The 16,756-nt window shown below is 48.0% G+C and overlaps 1 protein-coding gene across 3 annotated transcripts in view; it reads left to right on the forward strand.

Moving 5' to 3' along the window:
• The window catches only part of TBC1D24 (TBC1 domain family member 24), a 38,784-nt gene extending 25,008 nt beyond the window's left edge, over positions 1 to 13,776 (forward strand). For all 3 annotated transcript variants that reach the window (XM_060260678.1, XM_060260679.1, XM_060260680.1), the window contains 5 exons: positions 2,493 to 2,651; positions 6,380 to 6,443; positions 8,539 to 8,634; positions 9,186 to 9,420; positions 10,244 to 13,776. In XM_060260678.1, coding sequence (XP_060116661.1) covers positions 2,493 to 2,651; positions 6,380 to 6,443; positions 8,539 to 8,634; positions 9,186 to 9,420; positions 10,244 to 10,398 — 709 coding nt within the window. In that variant the 3' untranslated portion in view covers positions 10,399 to 13,776. The remainder of the gene's footprint in view (positions 1 to 2,492; positions 2,652 to 6,379; positions 6,444 to 8,538; positions 8,635 to 9,185; positions 9,421 to 10,243) is intronic.
• Positions 13,777 to 16,756: the final 2,980 nt, after the last annotated feature.

The raw sequence follows: 16,756 nt of genomic DNA on the forward strand, positions 1-16,756 counted from the left end.
AATGAGTTTCTGCTGGACTTTTGCTACAAAATAAAGCCCCGGCCTTAAAGATAACTTGTTAATAAAAACCAGTGTACTAGGTGTGTTAGGTATTAAAATGGAAGCAGGATGATGTGTTTGTACGTGGGTCTGCAATATTGTGGCACAAAGTGTTAAAGCTGCAGTACTGCAGTCCTAAGCTCTGCTCACGACCTGATTTCGATCCCCGGCGGAAGCTGGGTTTTTAGGTAGCCGGCTCCAAGTTGACTCAGCCTTCCATCCTTCCGAAGTCAGTAAAATGAGGACCCAGCTTGCTGGGGGGGAAAGTAGAGGGCTGGGGAGGGCAATGGCAAACCACCCCGTAAAAAGTCTGCTGTGAAAACATTATGAAAGCAACATCACCCCAGAGTCGGAAACGACTGGTGCTTGCACAGGGGACCTTTCCTTTCCTGCGTATCAACCTTTTCCCCTGGCATGCAGAACAGTGGCTTCAAGACGCAGCTTGCTCCATGGCATGGCTCTCGCAGATAATATATATCATGCTGTCCCTCCGACTGGCACTAGAGTTGGGCTTGGCTGTTGAAAAGAAATGGCTGCTGTATTGTCTTGCTTATGCTTCTGGGCCCAAGTCATTTGGCTGCTTAATCGGTTTCCAGTATCTTGGGCCCACCTGAGACATCTGTAGGCTCTTTGCTTCCACAGGTATGAAGATGGCCCTGCAGGTAGGTGGGTTCTTACAGCAGTTTGCAATTATGTTTTGCAATCGAGCGATGTGTACAATTCTGGTCACTGCACCTCAAAAAAGATATTATAGCATTGGAAAAAGTGCAGAAAAAGGCAACTAGAATGATTAAAGGGTTGGAACACTTTCCCTATGAAGAAAGGTTAAAACGCTTGGGGCTCTTTAGCTTGGAGAAACGTTGACTGCGGGGTGACGTGATAGAGGTTTACAAGATTATGCATGGGATGGAGAAAGTAGAGAAAGAAGTACTTTTCTCTCTTGCTTACAATACAAGAACTCGTTGGACATTCAATGAAATTGCTGAGCAGTCGGGTTAGAACTGATAAAAGGCAATACTTCTTCACCCAAAGGGTGATTAACGCGTGGAATTAAGGAGGTGGCAGTGGCTACAAGCATAGCCAGCTTCAAGAGGGGATTGGATAAGCATATGGAGCAGAGGTCCATCAGTGGCCATTAGCCGCAGCTTATCGTTGGAACTCTCTGTCTGGGGCAGTGATGCTCTGTATTCTGGGTGCTTGTGAGGGCAACAGTGTGAGGGCCTCTAGTGTCCTGGCCCCTCTGGTGGACTTCTTGATGGCACTTGGGGGTTTTTGGCCACTGTGTGACACAGTGTTGAACTAGATGGGCCATTGGCCTGATCCATCATGGCCTCTCTTATGTTTTTATGGCAGCAGTTGAGAAGTGTTTGGGTGCTGCGTACCAAAAGTTCTGGCCGTAACGTATCTTTTCATTAAGCCCTCTGTCCGCTGCTCGTTGTATGCCCCAGAAATCACTGTAATGAAGCTGTTTTTGGATGGATCCCCTGCAAAACCAAGTTTTAAACCATGGATGGCCAGACTTGCTTAACCTAAGAGCCACAAAGAATAAACACCCACTGTTCGAGAGCCACAAGAGAGGAAGGAAGGCAAATAGATGGAGGAGGGAGGGAGGGGTGGAAAGAAAGCAACTTTAACTTTAAATGCCACCAGCTGGCTTGGTTTGGAGAAGTGATTTAAAGAGAGAGATGCCTTCTCCAAGCCAGCCAATGGGGACTTTGAGAGCCACACAACATATGTGAAAGAGCCACAAGTGGCTCCCAAGTCACAGTTTGGCCATTCCTGTTTTAAACTGAGCACATGTTTTTACCGACCATTGGGTGAGTGCCTCATAAATCTGCCCACTTGCAAGTCTGCAAAAATAGTAAGGAAACAACTTAAAGCACAGTGAGGTTTTTAAACCTTTTGCGGATTGTATTTTGACTGTCCGCATGCTTAAAATAATGCGGACTTCCATCTGGTCTCATGAAAGTTCAGATACGGAAATGGAATTCCATTTGTAATAATAATATATATAACAAATTATACTTTAATCCTTAAAAAAGATCTTGTTAGGGTTATTGAGGATTGGAAAGCCACCTTACCCCATATGCAGACATCAATGCATTATAGCTTCCTCCTCCTATTTTCTGTTTATGGAGTACTGTAAAAGGCGAGACATCTTCACAATGGTTATACCTTCATAGTGTTTGCTGCTGTTTTTCTGCTTTTAAAAAAGTCTAGGGTAGGAAGTCTTTGTGGGCTAGCAGCCTCTGGGTTTTGGAGGGGGGGAGGTGTTAGTAGTTCCCCACATAACACTGTGTTAGTCATATGCAGTGCATAGTTTTAAAAGAAACTCTCTCTCCTTACTTCTGCCTCCTTGGAACCTGGAAGGTGAGGCCTGAATTGAACAGTTAGCTGCTTCAGCCCATTGATCTTGCAGCCTTTCTCAACTTCTGCTTCCTATTGCCCTGCAGGCAGAATGTCCACCTGGCGGTTCATGCAGAAAACTTCAAGTCTGAAATTGTGGACGTCAAGAAGATGAGAGACATCTGGTCGTGGATTCCCGAACGCTTTGCACTTTGCCAGCCGCTGTTAGTGTATACCACCTCGGAACACGGCTGCAGCTTGAGCAGGTGAATAAAAAGTCGTCTTCGACTCTGGGGTGACGTTGCTTTCACAACGTTTTCACGGCGGACTTTTTTATGGGGTGGTTTGCCATTGCCTTCCCCAGTCATCTAGAGTCCCCCCCCCCCCGCAAGCTGGGGATTCGTTTTATTGACCTCGGAAGGATGGAAGGCTGAGTCAACCTGGAGCTGGCTACCTGAACCAGCTTCTGCTGGGATCGAACTCAGGTCATGAGCAGAGGGCTCTGACTGCAGTACTGCAGCTTTAACAATGCACCACGGGGCTCTTCGAGCAGGTGAATAGCCTTCAATAAACCTTCAACAGGAATCTGTGATATAGAAGACTGTAAGATGATTGGCTGAGCCCCGTGGCGCAGCGTGGTAAAGCTGCAGTACTGCAGTCTAAACTCTGCTCACGACCTGAGTTGGATCCTGGCAGAAGCTGGGTTCAGGTAGCTGGCTCGAGGTTGACTCAGCCTTTTATCCTTCCGAGGTCGGTAAAATGAGGACCCAGCTTACTGGGGGGAAAGTGTAGATGACTGGGGAAGGCAATGGCAAACCACCCCGTAAAAAAGTCTGCCATGAAAACATTGTGATGTGATGTCACCCCAGAGTCAGAAATGACTGGTGCTTGCACCTTTTACCTTTCTAAGATGATTGCAGGTGGCTAGAAGGCCCTTTCTCAGGCCCCCTGGTGGCACAAGTGCTTTCTTCTTTGCAGCATATAGTTATCTAAGAGCAAAACTAGGCATTATGGTTCACATGAAGAAGAAGAGAGAGGAAAGAAGAGATTGGATTTATAGCCTACCTTTCACTTGACAAAGCAATTTACAATCTCCTTTTCCTTCCCCACAACAGACACCCTCTGAGGTAGGTGGGGCTGAGAGAGCTCTGAGAGAACTGCTCTTGAGCGGAACAGCTCGGAGAGAACTTGTGACTGACCCAAGGTCACCCAGCTGGTTTTATGCGGAGGAGGAGTGGAAAACCAAACCCAATTCTCCCAAATTAGAGTTCCCCCCCCACACTTAACTACTACACTGAACCGTAGTCAGGACATAGGTGCTCGATCCAACTCATTGTTCACATGTAATAACATCTCTGAAGGAGGGGCTTCCAGCTATTCTTGTCTCACACACAATGGCCACAGTCCCCCCCCCCGCCCCCCGCATTTTGGAGTCCAATGGAACATTTTTTTAAAGATGAGTAATCCTACATAAAATAAATTTTATTTAATTAAATCTAATCTAATACAATGGGAACCTAGGGAAAATAAATAATAATAATATAAATCTAACATACAAGGATCCAATTTAGATCATTAGAGGCATATAACAAACAATTAACTGTTCCCTGGAAGGTCAGATGCTGAAGCTGAAGCTCAGATATTTTGGCCACCAAATGAGAAGGGAGCACTCACTGGAGAAGACCCCGATGCTGGGAAAGACAGAAGGCAAAAGAAGTGTTCCCTCTAAGCTGAGTTAGTATGAGCTAAAAGGTAAAGGGAGATCCCTGTGCAAGCACCAGTCACTTTCGACTCTGGGGTGATGTTGCTTTCATGGCAGACTTTTTACGGGGTGGTTTGCCATTGCCTTCCCCAGTCATCTACACTTTCTCCCCAGCAAGCTGGGTACTCATTTCACTGACCTCGAAAGGATGGAAGGCTGAGTCAACCTCAAGCCGGCTATCTGAAAACCCAGCTTCCACCGGGAATCAAACTTACGTCGTGAGCAGAGCTTAGGACTGCAGTACTGCAGCTTTAACACTGCACCACGGGACAGTAAAAGATGAGATGGCTGGACACAGCATTACTGATGGAACTAACACGAATTTGAGCGAACTTTGGAGGATGGTGGAAGACAGGAGGGCCTCGCGTGACTTGGTCCATAGGGTCGCAAGGAGTCGGACTCGACTGTGCGACTGAACAACAAAAAACAAACAATTTACAAAAATAGTAAATAATATGCTAGGTATTAAAAATTGAGAAATAGCCTATAATTCATTCTATTAGGCAAAAAAGAAATTTTCCCAAAGAATTCCAAAACTTCATACAAGGTGTTACATGTGACAGCAAATCAGGTCAGGCCCCCCATGTCATAACTCCCGTCACATGGTTTGGCTCTAAGACAGCCAGTTTGGGCTGCATCAGCATGAGCAGAGCATTTGGGCTGGTTTTACTCTGAACCCATCTGTTCTCTCATCTGGCATTGTCCATAGAACCCTGCTGCACAAGCCAGCTTCTGTGCCAGTTTGGTGTAGCGGTTTACAGCAGTGGGCTCTAATCTGGAGAACTGTGTTGGATTCCCCGCTCATCCTCCACATGCAGCCAACTGGATGACCTCGGGCCAGCCACAGTTCTCTCAGAGCTGTCCTCTCAGTCCCAGTTCTCTCAGAGCTCTCTCTCAGCCCCACCTACCTTGCAGGCAGTGTTTCCTCTAAGCTGCAGAGTCTTATGAGCAAAAATTCTACTTTGTGAGCTGCTGGCATGAAAGTGGTGAGCTCCTGCATAAATTAGTGTACTCTGGGGTCATCCTTCCTGAACTAAGACAAAAATGTGTGAGCCAGAGGCTAAAAATCTGTGAGCTAGCTCATGCTCAGCTCAGAGGAAACACTGCTTGCAGCGTGACTTGTATTCTCTCAGAGCTGTCATCTCAGTTCTCTCAGAGCTCTCTCTCAGCCCCACCTGCCTCGTGGAGTGTCTGTTGTGTTGAGGGAAGGAGATTGTAAGCTGCTCTGAGACTCGGAGTGAAAGGCAGGGTATAAATCCAATCTCTTCCTCCTCCTCCTCCCCCTCCCAGGGTGTCTCTTGGGGGGAGTTGAAGAGAAGGCAATTGGAAGCCACTTTCAGACTCCCAAGTGAAAGGCAGGGTATAAATCCAACTCTCCTTCTTCTGTAACTCATTGGAGAAGAGAAGGGTAAACTTGATACAAGAAGGGAAGAAAATGCATAATTTTGGGGGGGAGGGGGGGTTGGAATTGAGGGAGCATGCTTCCTTCCGTAGTGTAGAAAAGCAAGGGATGGCCGTAAAATGCGGGTAAACAAAACCATCAAACCACAATCCCGACATTATGTGCTTGTGCAGGGATACTGTGTTTACCTTGCAGTGTTGTCTTGCAGCAGGAGTGCTAGGTGGTGTGTAGTGCTGGTGAGACTTGGCAGGAAGACACCTGTGTGCAGTCTCTCAGTCCTGAACATTTTATTTTAAACGTTTCCTTTAATCGGAAGGTATTCGTAATCCGTTCCTACCGTAAGGTTGGCACTAGTCACAGTTGGCTTGTGACGGTTGCGTGGGACTTCTTTCAGGGATCGACTGAGAACCGATGTGCTGTGTAATGTAGCGGGCTAAGGCTCTCCCCGTTGCTCTCGCCGCCCTTGCTGCCACCGCCACTCTTCCTTTTAAATTTATTTTTAAAGTGTATGATGTCATTTTGGGCCCCAGGGCCCTTCCACCTAAAATTTTGTCCCCTGGGGCCCCCCACGAAAATTTTCTGGCTATGAGCCTGTGAGGGACCAGCAGTTTGGTTCTGTTAGCTTCATGCGTGTCCATGCTCCACCACCAGACCAGACAAAGGTTGTACTTCTGTGTGGGCCTCCTCAACCCTTGGTCTACCAAGAAGCAGAACATAAGCTGTGACTTTGAAGAGCATGTTGTGGAGCGTTGAAGCCCTCCAAAGAGAACGTTACAGCAGCTAAGATAAGCACCGGAGTATTCTCACTAAGGTCTGTTCTCCCGTCTCAGGTTCTTTTCGCACTGCGAGGGACATGAGCCGACTCTCCTCCTGATTAAGACAACGGCCCAAGAGGTGAGTCAGTCAGATAAGTGCTGGCCCTGATTCAACAGCAATATGTAATTTCACAACGACGATTATGGCAAGGGTGGGGAATGTCACTCCCAAGGGCTGTTTATGGCTCTCGTGATCGCTTGGTCTGGTCCTCAGGGATTGCTGGGTCGAGCTTCCTCCCCCACTCTCTCTCTCTTGTGCGCCTTGTGCTGCTGGGGTATGTGGGTGCCTTTAAAGGTCTGCTGGGAGGGAGGGGGGGTGGGAGCCAACTACCACCAGTTCAATTTGCACATGATTATCCCAGATGGTGTGGCCTAATATGCTAATATTAGGGGATGTAGTCTAGTATGCCTGGATCTAGGCATTTGCCTAGGGCAGCAGACCGGGGTGCGTGTGCTGAATTAGGCTCTCCCCACGTGACTTCAGATAGAAAAACAATTATTTGCATTAATTTTGCCGGCCTGAATTGTTCTCCCTCGGCAGAACAAGATTTTTTAAGTTGATAATTTTGTATGGCCCACGAATGATGTTATAAATATCCAAGTGGCCCTTGGCAGAAAAAAGATTCCCCACCCCTGGATTACGGTTATTGCTTTGGTTTTTGGATCCGCCTTACGCAGAAGAAATCTGTGCTACAGTCACGCATTTTGCACAGGTACCCTCTCGTGTTTTAAGAAACTTGCCTTTGCTTCCTGCCGTGTCCACAAAACAATTTGTATCTCGAAGGGCAGTTCTTCAGGTTCTCTAAATAACATTGGCCATTTTGATTTTGCTCTTCACACTGCAGTGTTTGAGAGGCAACTGGGGCTCTTTAGCTTGGAGAAACGTTGACTGAGGGGTGACGTGATAGAGGTTTGCAAGATTATGCAGGGTATAGAGAAGGCAGAGAAAGAAGTACTTTTCTCCCTTTCTCACAACACGAGAACTCGTGGCCATTCAATGAAATTGCTGAGCAGTCAGGTTAGAACGGATAAAAGGAAGTCCTTCTTCACCCAAAGGGTGATTAACATGTGGAATTCACTGCCACAGGAGGTGGCGGCAGCTACAAGCATAGACAACTTCAAGAGGGGATTGGATAAGCATATGGAGCAGGGGTCCATCGGTGGCTATTAGCCACAGCTTATCGCTGGGACTCTCTGTCTGGGGCAGTGATGTTCTGTATTCTTGGTGCTTGGGGGGCACAGTGGGAGGTCTTCTAGTGTCCTGGCCCCACTGGTGGACCTCCTGATGACACCTGGGTTTTTTGGCCACTGTGTGACACAGAGCGTTGGACTGGATGGGCCATTGGCCTGATCCAACATGGCTTCTCTTATGTTCTTAGGTCTTTTACTGCTTTCTGGCAGCGTAACCTCCGTGCATTTTTAATAGGCCTATGAATGCTTCAGTTGTGCGGGTGGGGCTAATGCCATGGATCTCTACCCCATGATCGTTACCCCGCCTTCCAGCAAAGTAGTGATTGGGTAGGAGAGGGCCCATAAGGTGGGACCTGTCACTCTGGCCGCAGTATTCACAGATACACCACAGCAGCATTCGCAGCAACACAGGGTTGCAGTATAAGAACCCGGTTCCCATTCCCCTGCATTGATGCTTGGGAAGGGAGCTGCGGCATTGCTTTCCATCAGCAGCTCCGGTCTAAACAGTGCCTGGGCAGCCAAAACAAAGGTCAGGGCATACCAACTACAGGCATACATTTGTTACTGGCCTTGAAGGGCCATTTCATACATCACGTGAAGGCAAATCAGGATTTGCTTCCAGGTTTATACTCCCAACGAGGGGAGCCACAGCCACCCACAGCTTTTAGGCGAGTGCATTCAGAGGTGGATTTCTAGCAGGAGCTGCTTTGAATATTAGGCCACACACCCCTGATGTAGCCAATCCTCCAAGAGCTTACAAGACTCTTTTTTGTAAGCTCGTGGAGGATTGGCTACATGAGGGGTGTGTGGCCTAATACGCAAAGGAGCTCCTACTAGAAATTCACCCTTGAGTGCTTTTATACCTGCAACATCTTTGGCATGCCTCCCAAAAATGCGCTATGAAAAATTAGATCTTGGTGATATGCCTTGGAATGCTTGAACCTCTCTCTAAAAATCGGCTGTTTCACCATTCCCCACCTCAGGTCTGCGGTGCTTACTTATCGACAGACTGGAACGAACGCAAGCGAGGAGGAGGAAAACTGAGTTTCTTCGGGACGGGGGAATGCTTTGTGTTCCGGGTAAGCAGCGCTGGTCCCATTCCCTCCCATCCGATCGGGGATCAGTCTTTCTTTTTTTTTTGGCTACACTTCCAAAACTGGTCCTGATGCTGTCCTAATGCCTTGATCCCAAGCTGGGCCATCTTATCAGGCCAAAGGATCACCAAGGGCTTAGCATAATAGAATCGGAAGGGACCTCCAGGGTCATCTGATCTAACCCCCTGCACAATGCAGGAAATCCACAAACACCTCCCCCTAAATTCACAGGATCCTCATTGCTGTCAGATGACCATCTAGCCACTGTTGAAAAACCTCCAAGGTAGGAGAGCCCACCACCTCCAGAGGAAGCCTGTTCCACTGAGGAATCGCTCTCACAGTCAGGAAGTTCTTCCTAATGTTGAGCCGGCTTCTTGTTTGGCTTCAGGGCTGTAACGTGGGCCAGCTCTATGGACCGATTTTCTCAGAACAAATTGTGTTTTCCCATTGGTGGGGCGTCGCAAGCTCGCCGTTGATCGGAACTACAAGTTAGGTAAACAGTCAGCTCTAACCCCCTATCTCCTTCCTCTCCCTAGCTGGTGCCCGAAGTGGAGCGCTACGAGTGGGTGGTGATCAAGCACCCGGAACTCGCCATGCCTGGGCTTGAGCAAGGAGCTGGACCTCCTCAGGCGGCTGACACCTCCTCCTCCACTAGCGCTCCCTCCGACCCTTCTGGCCGCCTCTCCCCCTTCCTTTCCGCCCGTCACTTCAACCTGCCTTCCAAAGCTGCGTCCATGTTCATGGCTGGCGACAGGGAATGCATCATCGTTGGTAAGTCCGAGTAGTTGCTCGGTGCACCGTCTTGCGTCCAGTTTGTACTGCTGCATATACATTACAGGTAATAAAAGAAATAACTAGTGCAAGGCCAAAGAATAAGATAGTCTTCAAAAGATGCAGCATGGGGTCGGTGATGAAAACAAAGATCTGACTGTAAAAAAGGGGGCTATTTGCATAGGAATGAGAATTGCGGTTGGCGTGAGTTTATAAGAAGATATTGGATTTATACCCTGGAGTCTCAGAGCAGCTTACAGTCGCCTTCCCTTCCTCTCCACACAACAGACACTCTGTTAGGTAAGTGGGGCTGAGACAGCTCTGAGAGAACTGCTCTTTCAAGAACAGCTCTGAGAGAACTGCAACTGGCCCGAGGTCACCCCACTGGCTGCATGCGTAGGAGGAGTGGGGAATCAAACCTGGTTCTCCAAATTAGTTTCTGCCGCTCTTAACCACTGACCAGTTTGGTGTAGTAGTCAAAAGCGATGGAGTCCAATAACTTAGGCCTCACACACTTATTCAGGAACAAAATTAATGTCCCTCAGATGGTCAAAGTAATGCAACTTCACATGAAGCAAGGCCCTTGGTTTATCAGAGTTTATTTCTTCTAAGCAGGGCTTTTTTTGTAGCTGGAGCTCCTTTGCATATTAGACCACACCCCTCTGATGTAGCCAATCCTCCAAGAGCTTAATGTAGGCCCTGTAATAACAGCTCTGTAAGCTCTTAGAGGTTTGACTACATAAGAGGGACCTAATACGTAAAGGAGTTCCTGCTCCATAAAAAGCCCTGCTTCTAACAGTCATCTCTGGTCTCCTCTCCGCAGGTGGTGGTGATGGACAAGCCCTCTACATAGATGCCGATCTGAACCATGGAAGAACCAGCCACTGCAACACTTTCAACAATCAGCCGCTGTGCTCCGAAAGCTTCCAGATCGCCATCCTGGAGGTCTGGGGCTTCATTGACACCATGAGCAGCTGAGGCAGCTGCCTTCACTAAAAATGCCCAGCTCTTGGAGAATCTCGTGATCGTGAGCACCATTCCGGTTGGCAGGAGCCAAGCTAATACTCAAAACACCCTGAACTAGCAGGCTCCTTGTAATTCAGAGATCTGGAGGTCCTTTCGAGGAGCGTCCTCAAAACGCAGAGGGCTTAGTTGTTCTTGCTGTCAGTTTGTTCGGACGCAATTCCCAATGGACTCAGTGGGGCCTGTGCAGCACGTTAACTTTTTGGCGTGTGTCTGAATCTTGATAAATGTATCGTGATATTTACACTGGTGAGGCTGTGTGCTCTTGTATCCCCAGGTTGGTGCAGAGTCACGTCGGAGCTGTGCTTAGCTTCTAAGAGGCTAAGTGGGCTTCCGATGCCGGCAAGTCTTTGTGGGCATCGAGGGGTAGAAGCCTCGCGCTTTGCAGAAGGTTCCTACCAGGATTGAAATCTTGAGGGAGATGAGCGAGACCTGAAGTGGTGATTGTTTTTCCCCCACCCCATTACATAACATGCCAATCCAGCAGGGATCCCGCAACTCTCAGGCGTAGCTTTTCTGGGGCTGAAACAGGAGGGCTGGGAAAACACATGCGCCCTGCTCAGCGTACATGGAAAAGCTCTGCACACGCTGTCTGGGATCCAAGCCATTGCCTTCTCGATTCTGTTCCCCGAAAAGAAATGTCTTAGGTGGTTTTGTGTGTCACGTGTGAATGTGCTCTGCAAACTTATGTCTTAACATTCTGTGGTGGCTGGAATATGGTTGAGGGGTGACTCAGGCACGCTTGCTTCCCATCCCTCTACAGCCCTGCTGCGGTGGCTTCCGATGTGAAGCAGAAAGATTGCTAACGTGGCCTGGCATTCCATTTCGCTGTGGTTTTAGGTGGTACGTTGCGGCAGCTCTAGGTGTTTGAAACGAAGAACGCCCTGCCCTCCCCCAGCAGTGGAGCCACTACATTGCCTTTGGAAGAAGAGGAGAAGGAGGCAGGCAGGCAAGCAGAGTTTGCAGGAGAAGCGTTGGCTTGGGGTTTTCAAGCAGCCTTCAAAGTTCAAGCCACTGCAGTTGGCTGCAAAGTTGTTTAAAACACATCGGCCTCTGTTTTGCCTGCAGATGGGGCTGACTTCTTCCACGGACTCTAGGGGGTGCTCTTTCACTGACAGGTTGCCTTAGGTCTCCAGCAGCCCTTGCGTGTTCCTTTATGGTGGGTTTTTTTTTTCCCCGATGCAGGCGGCCATCGATGAGCAAAAATCTGTTTCTTTTAGATGCATCCCGCTTCCCAGCTGCCTAGCTGAGCAAACGAAAGAGGGAAATTTTAAAATACATACCCAGCATCTCTGTGGTGTATTGGAGAGCTTGGAGACTTTGTCTCCTCCGTGACAAACGGGCCGGTAATTAACTGTGTCACTTATTCTGGATAGGGTACAAACGTCGTTTGAAGATGGAAGACGGGGATGAGAGCTGACAGCTCCAGGAACACTTAAAATAGAGCAAGAAGCCATTTAGTGTCGCAGTCCGGGTCTCTATTCCAATGCTGCCTCCAAATGCCTTGGTGAGAGAGGTGCTATGGATTGTATGACAAGCCTACCCACGAAGACCAGTTGTTTGTGACAGCTGGTAGAGCTTTATTTGTGGTAGTGCTGCCTTTCTGGGTGATACTGAAAGTCCCCCCCACACACACACTCCCCAAATTTCACATCGTCGTGAGCAGAACGATGCTGCTGCTTCCTTTATGTGATAGAAGCAATTCTGGAATATCCAGATGCGATGGGTTATATTTATGAAGTAGAAGTTCCAGCAATCCTTGGGCCTGGCACCGGGGTTACTGTGTCCATCCGGATCACGATGCCCGTTTTTCAGCTGGCGTTGCATTGCAAAAGACTCAAAACGCATATCCATCCCGTGTTATGGGAAGGAGGATTAAGAAAACCATGGCTGGCATACAGTCTCCCTGCTCGGAGATGGGTTTACGACGCTGCTTTGTTTTTGCCCAAACTGTGCAACTGCCCCTGGCAATCATGCATTGAAAGAATAGCCTTCCTTGGATCACGAGAATCCCTTAAATTACATACCAATTGCTTCCATTAAATTTATTTCTGAGAGGTTAAGGATCTAACAGTTGGGACGGAGCTGTCCTGCAAAGCAAACCATACAGTTCAGATAATCCCCCCCTCTTTGATTAATGCCGGGTAGCAACATCAGTAGCACTGAGGAAGGTAGAAACAATCCTGGAGATCTCCAGGGAATGAGATCTATCTTTGAAAACTTTTGGTCATGCCCCAAGAGAGACTTGCCCTGTTAACTGACGGCACTGTACGCTCCCTGGTTGATCTTCTGTTGAGAAGACACTTGAAGAACCTCTGCTGTTCTCGTCGTCCTCATAGGCAAAGAGGGAGGGACCGGGTTTTTTAAAAAGTACGACCAATTTTACACTAGGCCTTGAATCCCGGTTTAGCCCTGTCCCCAAACTGACATTCTACGCTAGACTCACAGAATCAGAGAAATCAACTCTGCGGCTCTGTGATTCTTTGATTTTAAAGTAGAATGTCAGTTTGAGGAGAGGGCTAAACCAGGATTGAAGGCCTAGTGCAGAATCGCACGTAGAGAGCAGGAATGTTTTCAGTTTCAAAAGAAAAAGTGGGTATACCATTAACCCCAACACGAGCGCGGAGGAATAAATATACAGCTCCTGCTGGTTCTTTTTCTTTTCCAAGGGAAATAGATTCTGCTTGCAGCCCCTTCAGTGTGTTCCACGTTACCCCTTGGAATTTGATTTTTTTTAACCGTAATAGTCAGCAGGGCTTTTTTTTGTAGCAGGAATTCCTTTGCATATTAGGCCCCCCTGATGTAGCCAATCCTCCAAGAGCTTACGGGGCTTTTAGTCCAGGGCCTACTGTAAGCTCCAGGAGGATTGGCTACATCAGGGGTGTGTGGCCTAATATGCAAATGAGGTCCTGCTACCAAAGAAAAGCCCTGATAGTCACCATGGTGATGGTGTGAGCAAGGGCAGCCCCTCTCACCTTTGGCCGAGGAAAGGTACTCTGGTGCGTTGACCTGGCAGCTCCCAGAAGAGAGATCCAGGCTTCTGGCTTTTAACGTCCGTATCAATTGTTCTGTGTGTTAACTTTCTTCAAGGTGAAAATTGTACTTGACTGTATCAGTATGTGGCGAATGTGCTGATCCCCATCCCCATTTCCGATGTGTGGCTTGCGTTCCTTTCCCCCTGCTGGAAACCTGTTGTTATTGCTCCGTTTACCATGTCATATAATGTGGATTCTCCAGTTTGATGTCATTGATTGCAGCAGCGCGTGTGACTTTTTGCTGGATAAACTTTGGGGGTTTTTTACAGTCAAGAAATAAACTTAATCTTTCACTACCGCCATGTGGCTGCTTATTCTGGCTGTTTGGTGGTTCTTTAAGTCGGTTCATGCCTGAGGCCAGCAGTTCTGTGGCAGGGGGCGGGGGGGGTGCTCAGCTAGAACCACTTGTAGCCCCTACTGCAGTTGCACCATATGACCTCTTGAACACCAGAGATTCGACTCCTAGCAGGCCAAGGGGCAATCCGGATGCAACTTTGACACCATGAAGCTCCTCCTCTATTCCCTCTAAGCTGTGGAGTCTTGTGAGCAAAAAAATTCTACCTCGTGAGCTGCTGGAATTAAAGTGGCAAGTAGGGGTGTGCATTCAGTTTGGCCAAACCGAATCAGCCGCCGAATCACCCCTGATTCGGCTGTATATGGAATCGCATACAGCCAAATCCAATTGGGGCCCATTATGCGGGAGCCTAGTGTGGCTCCCCATGTACTTCCGTGTAGATATTCGGAAGTATACGGAAATCCATGGAAAAGGCAGGAAAGGGGCTTCTGCAGCCTCGGGAGCTGCTTGCCTCCTTTCCCGCCTTTGGTAACCTTTTCCCACCTCTCCCATAGCCTCCCTGGGATCAGGGAGGGGGGGAGGGGGAAGAGGAGCCCCAGCAGCCAATCCAAAGCATGCATTTGCAAAATGCATTGCAAATGCATGCTTTGCAGGGCTGTTGTGTAGCTGATCCCCCAGCCATCAGCAACATTGTTGTTCTTTTGATCTTTTGCTTACTTGAATATCCAAATAAGCACTGTTGTCTGGCCAATCACAGAGCAGTGCTATTTTTTGAAACTGCTCTCTGTAGGGCCAGAGAACCTTTTTAATGAGTCTGCCTGGCTGGACTCCTCCATTGCTGCTGTGTTGGTGTGAGAGAGAGATTGTGCTGTGCTGGCCCTTGGCCTCAGCTGCTGCTGCTGCTCTCTCTCAGCCTTACCAGACTTGCCTGGAGTAGAGAAGACGTCTTAAGTAAGACAGTCTTGGGGTTCTTGTTTTTAATTTAGTTGGTAAAAGGACTTTTTAAGACTCAGAGTCCCTTTACTTATCCAGATTTGGGTGGTGGGTAGCTTATTTGGGGTTAGGGTTAGGGGGTTCTGCTGGGGGAGGGGGCCTGGGGTGGGGGGGATTGCCAATTTGCCCATATCTTACTTTAGTGAGAGGACTTTTAAAAGTGCAGTGTCCTTTTACTTTTCCTGATTTGGGTGGCTTGGATTTCTTGGGGTTAGGGTGAAGTTTTTTTTGGGGGGGGGGTTGTAAAGTTCCTGTATTGTTAAAAGTTAAGTTTTTTAACTGTTTTAAAAGGATTCTGTGTTTGATTTGCTGCTGCTGTGCTGTGCTGCTGTTCCTTTTTTCTTCTGATTCTGGTTCTTGCAGGGGGGGAGCTGTTTGGCCTAATTTTCATTGTTTAAAAGGTCACTTTTTAACAGTTTAGTTTGTTGGCCTTTTCTCAGTGATCTGTTTGGATCTGTTGTTGTTTGGATCTGTCCACTGCTTCTCGTTTGAGAGTTGTGTTGTTTGGGGCAGGGTTGGAGAGCTGGCATCTGTAGATTGTGTGTTCTGTGGCAGGGAAGCTGGCACCTGGGTGAGAGACCCAGAGCCAGCATGCTTGTTGTGCTTGGCCAGCTCTCCCCGCATTCTTTGGGGCAGGGCTGGAGAGATGGCATCTAGGTTTGCTGCAGCCAGGTCTGCAGAGCAGACCTTGAGCAGATTGTGTTTTGTGTGGCAGGTTTCATAGAGTAGATAGAGGGATGTAGTGCATTTGGGTTCTACAGAGATTCTCTGGTGTGAAGTTAGGTTTGGCTTCGGGTGCCCCAGGAATTGGACCCCCTGGCCCAATCTTTTGGGGACTTGGGGGGTTTGTAGGGGAGTGTCCCCTGCAGGTCCCCTGCAAATTTGGGGGCTCTCCCTCAAACCCCCTCCCCTCCAGGCGGCTTCAAATATACCCTATTTGCCACTGATTTCAATGGCCCATAGGGTATAATGGGGCTGTATATTCGGAAATAGCCGCGCAGCTACCGTATATGCGGCTATTCCAACTACGGAATTCAGAAATATACGGGATTCCGTATTTTCCCCCCCGTATATTTCCGAAACCGTGTACTACCAAATTTTTTTTTTGCACATCCCTAGCGGCAAGCTACTGCATAAGTGCATTTTCTCTGGGGCCATTTTTCCCAAGCTGAGACAAAAATGTGTGAGCCGGAGGCTAAAACCCCTGTGTGCTGGCTCACACTAATTCAGCTTAGAGGGAACACTTAACTCCATAAGGATTTTTCTGCGAGCGTTAATGTATAATATTCAAAATTCGTAGTTGACATTGATGAGCTTGCTGTGGGCACCTAATATTGGGCAGCACCTCACAGCAGTCTTGCAGCGGTTGAACTAATTTTATACTGTGTTCTGAACAAATGACAACCCAGCATGGTCATAGAGCCGGAGGAGTCAGCCATGTTAGAATTTTGCGTTTACGTTGCACTCACTTCCTGCATCCGCTTGTATATGAGCTGTCGGTCTACAGCAGGGGTGGCCAAACTGTGGCTCTTTCACACATATTGCGTGGCTCTTGAAGCCCCCAAAGGCCCATCAGCCAGCTTGGAGAAGGCATTTGTCTCTTTAAATCACTTGTCGAAGCCAAGCCAGCGGATGGCTTCAAGAATATATTTGAAGTTGCTTTCTTTCTACCTCTCCCTCCCCATCTCTTTTCCTTCCTTCCTTGTCTTGTGGCTCTCAGACATGTGACATTCATGTCTTGTGACTCAAGCATCTAACATTTATTCTATGTGGCTCTTACGTTTAACAAGTTTGGCCACCCCAGGTCTACAGCATGCCCACCTTGCCTTTTAAAGCATTCCACTCATTCTTTAAAAAAAAAAATCGTGGTTTTCAGCACTTCCTCAAACTTTCAGTTTTTACCATTGTAAAAATTCTAAAAAGGTCAAGGGAAAAATGGGAAAAAATGTTCTGAATTTTTTATTATTATTATTTTGGGCCTTCACATTTG

Source organism: Heteronotia binoei, chromosome 20, assembly GCF_032191835.1.
Source record: "Heteronotia binoei isolate CCM8104 ecotype False Entrance Well chromosome 20, APGP_CSIRO_Hbin_v1, whole genome shotgun sequence".
NCBI classification, from domain to species: Eukaryota; Metazoa; Chordata; class Lepidosauria; order Squamata; family Gekkonidae; genus Heteronotia; species Heteronotia binoei.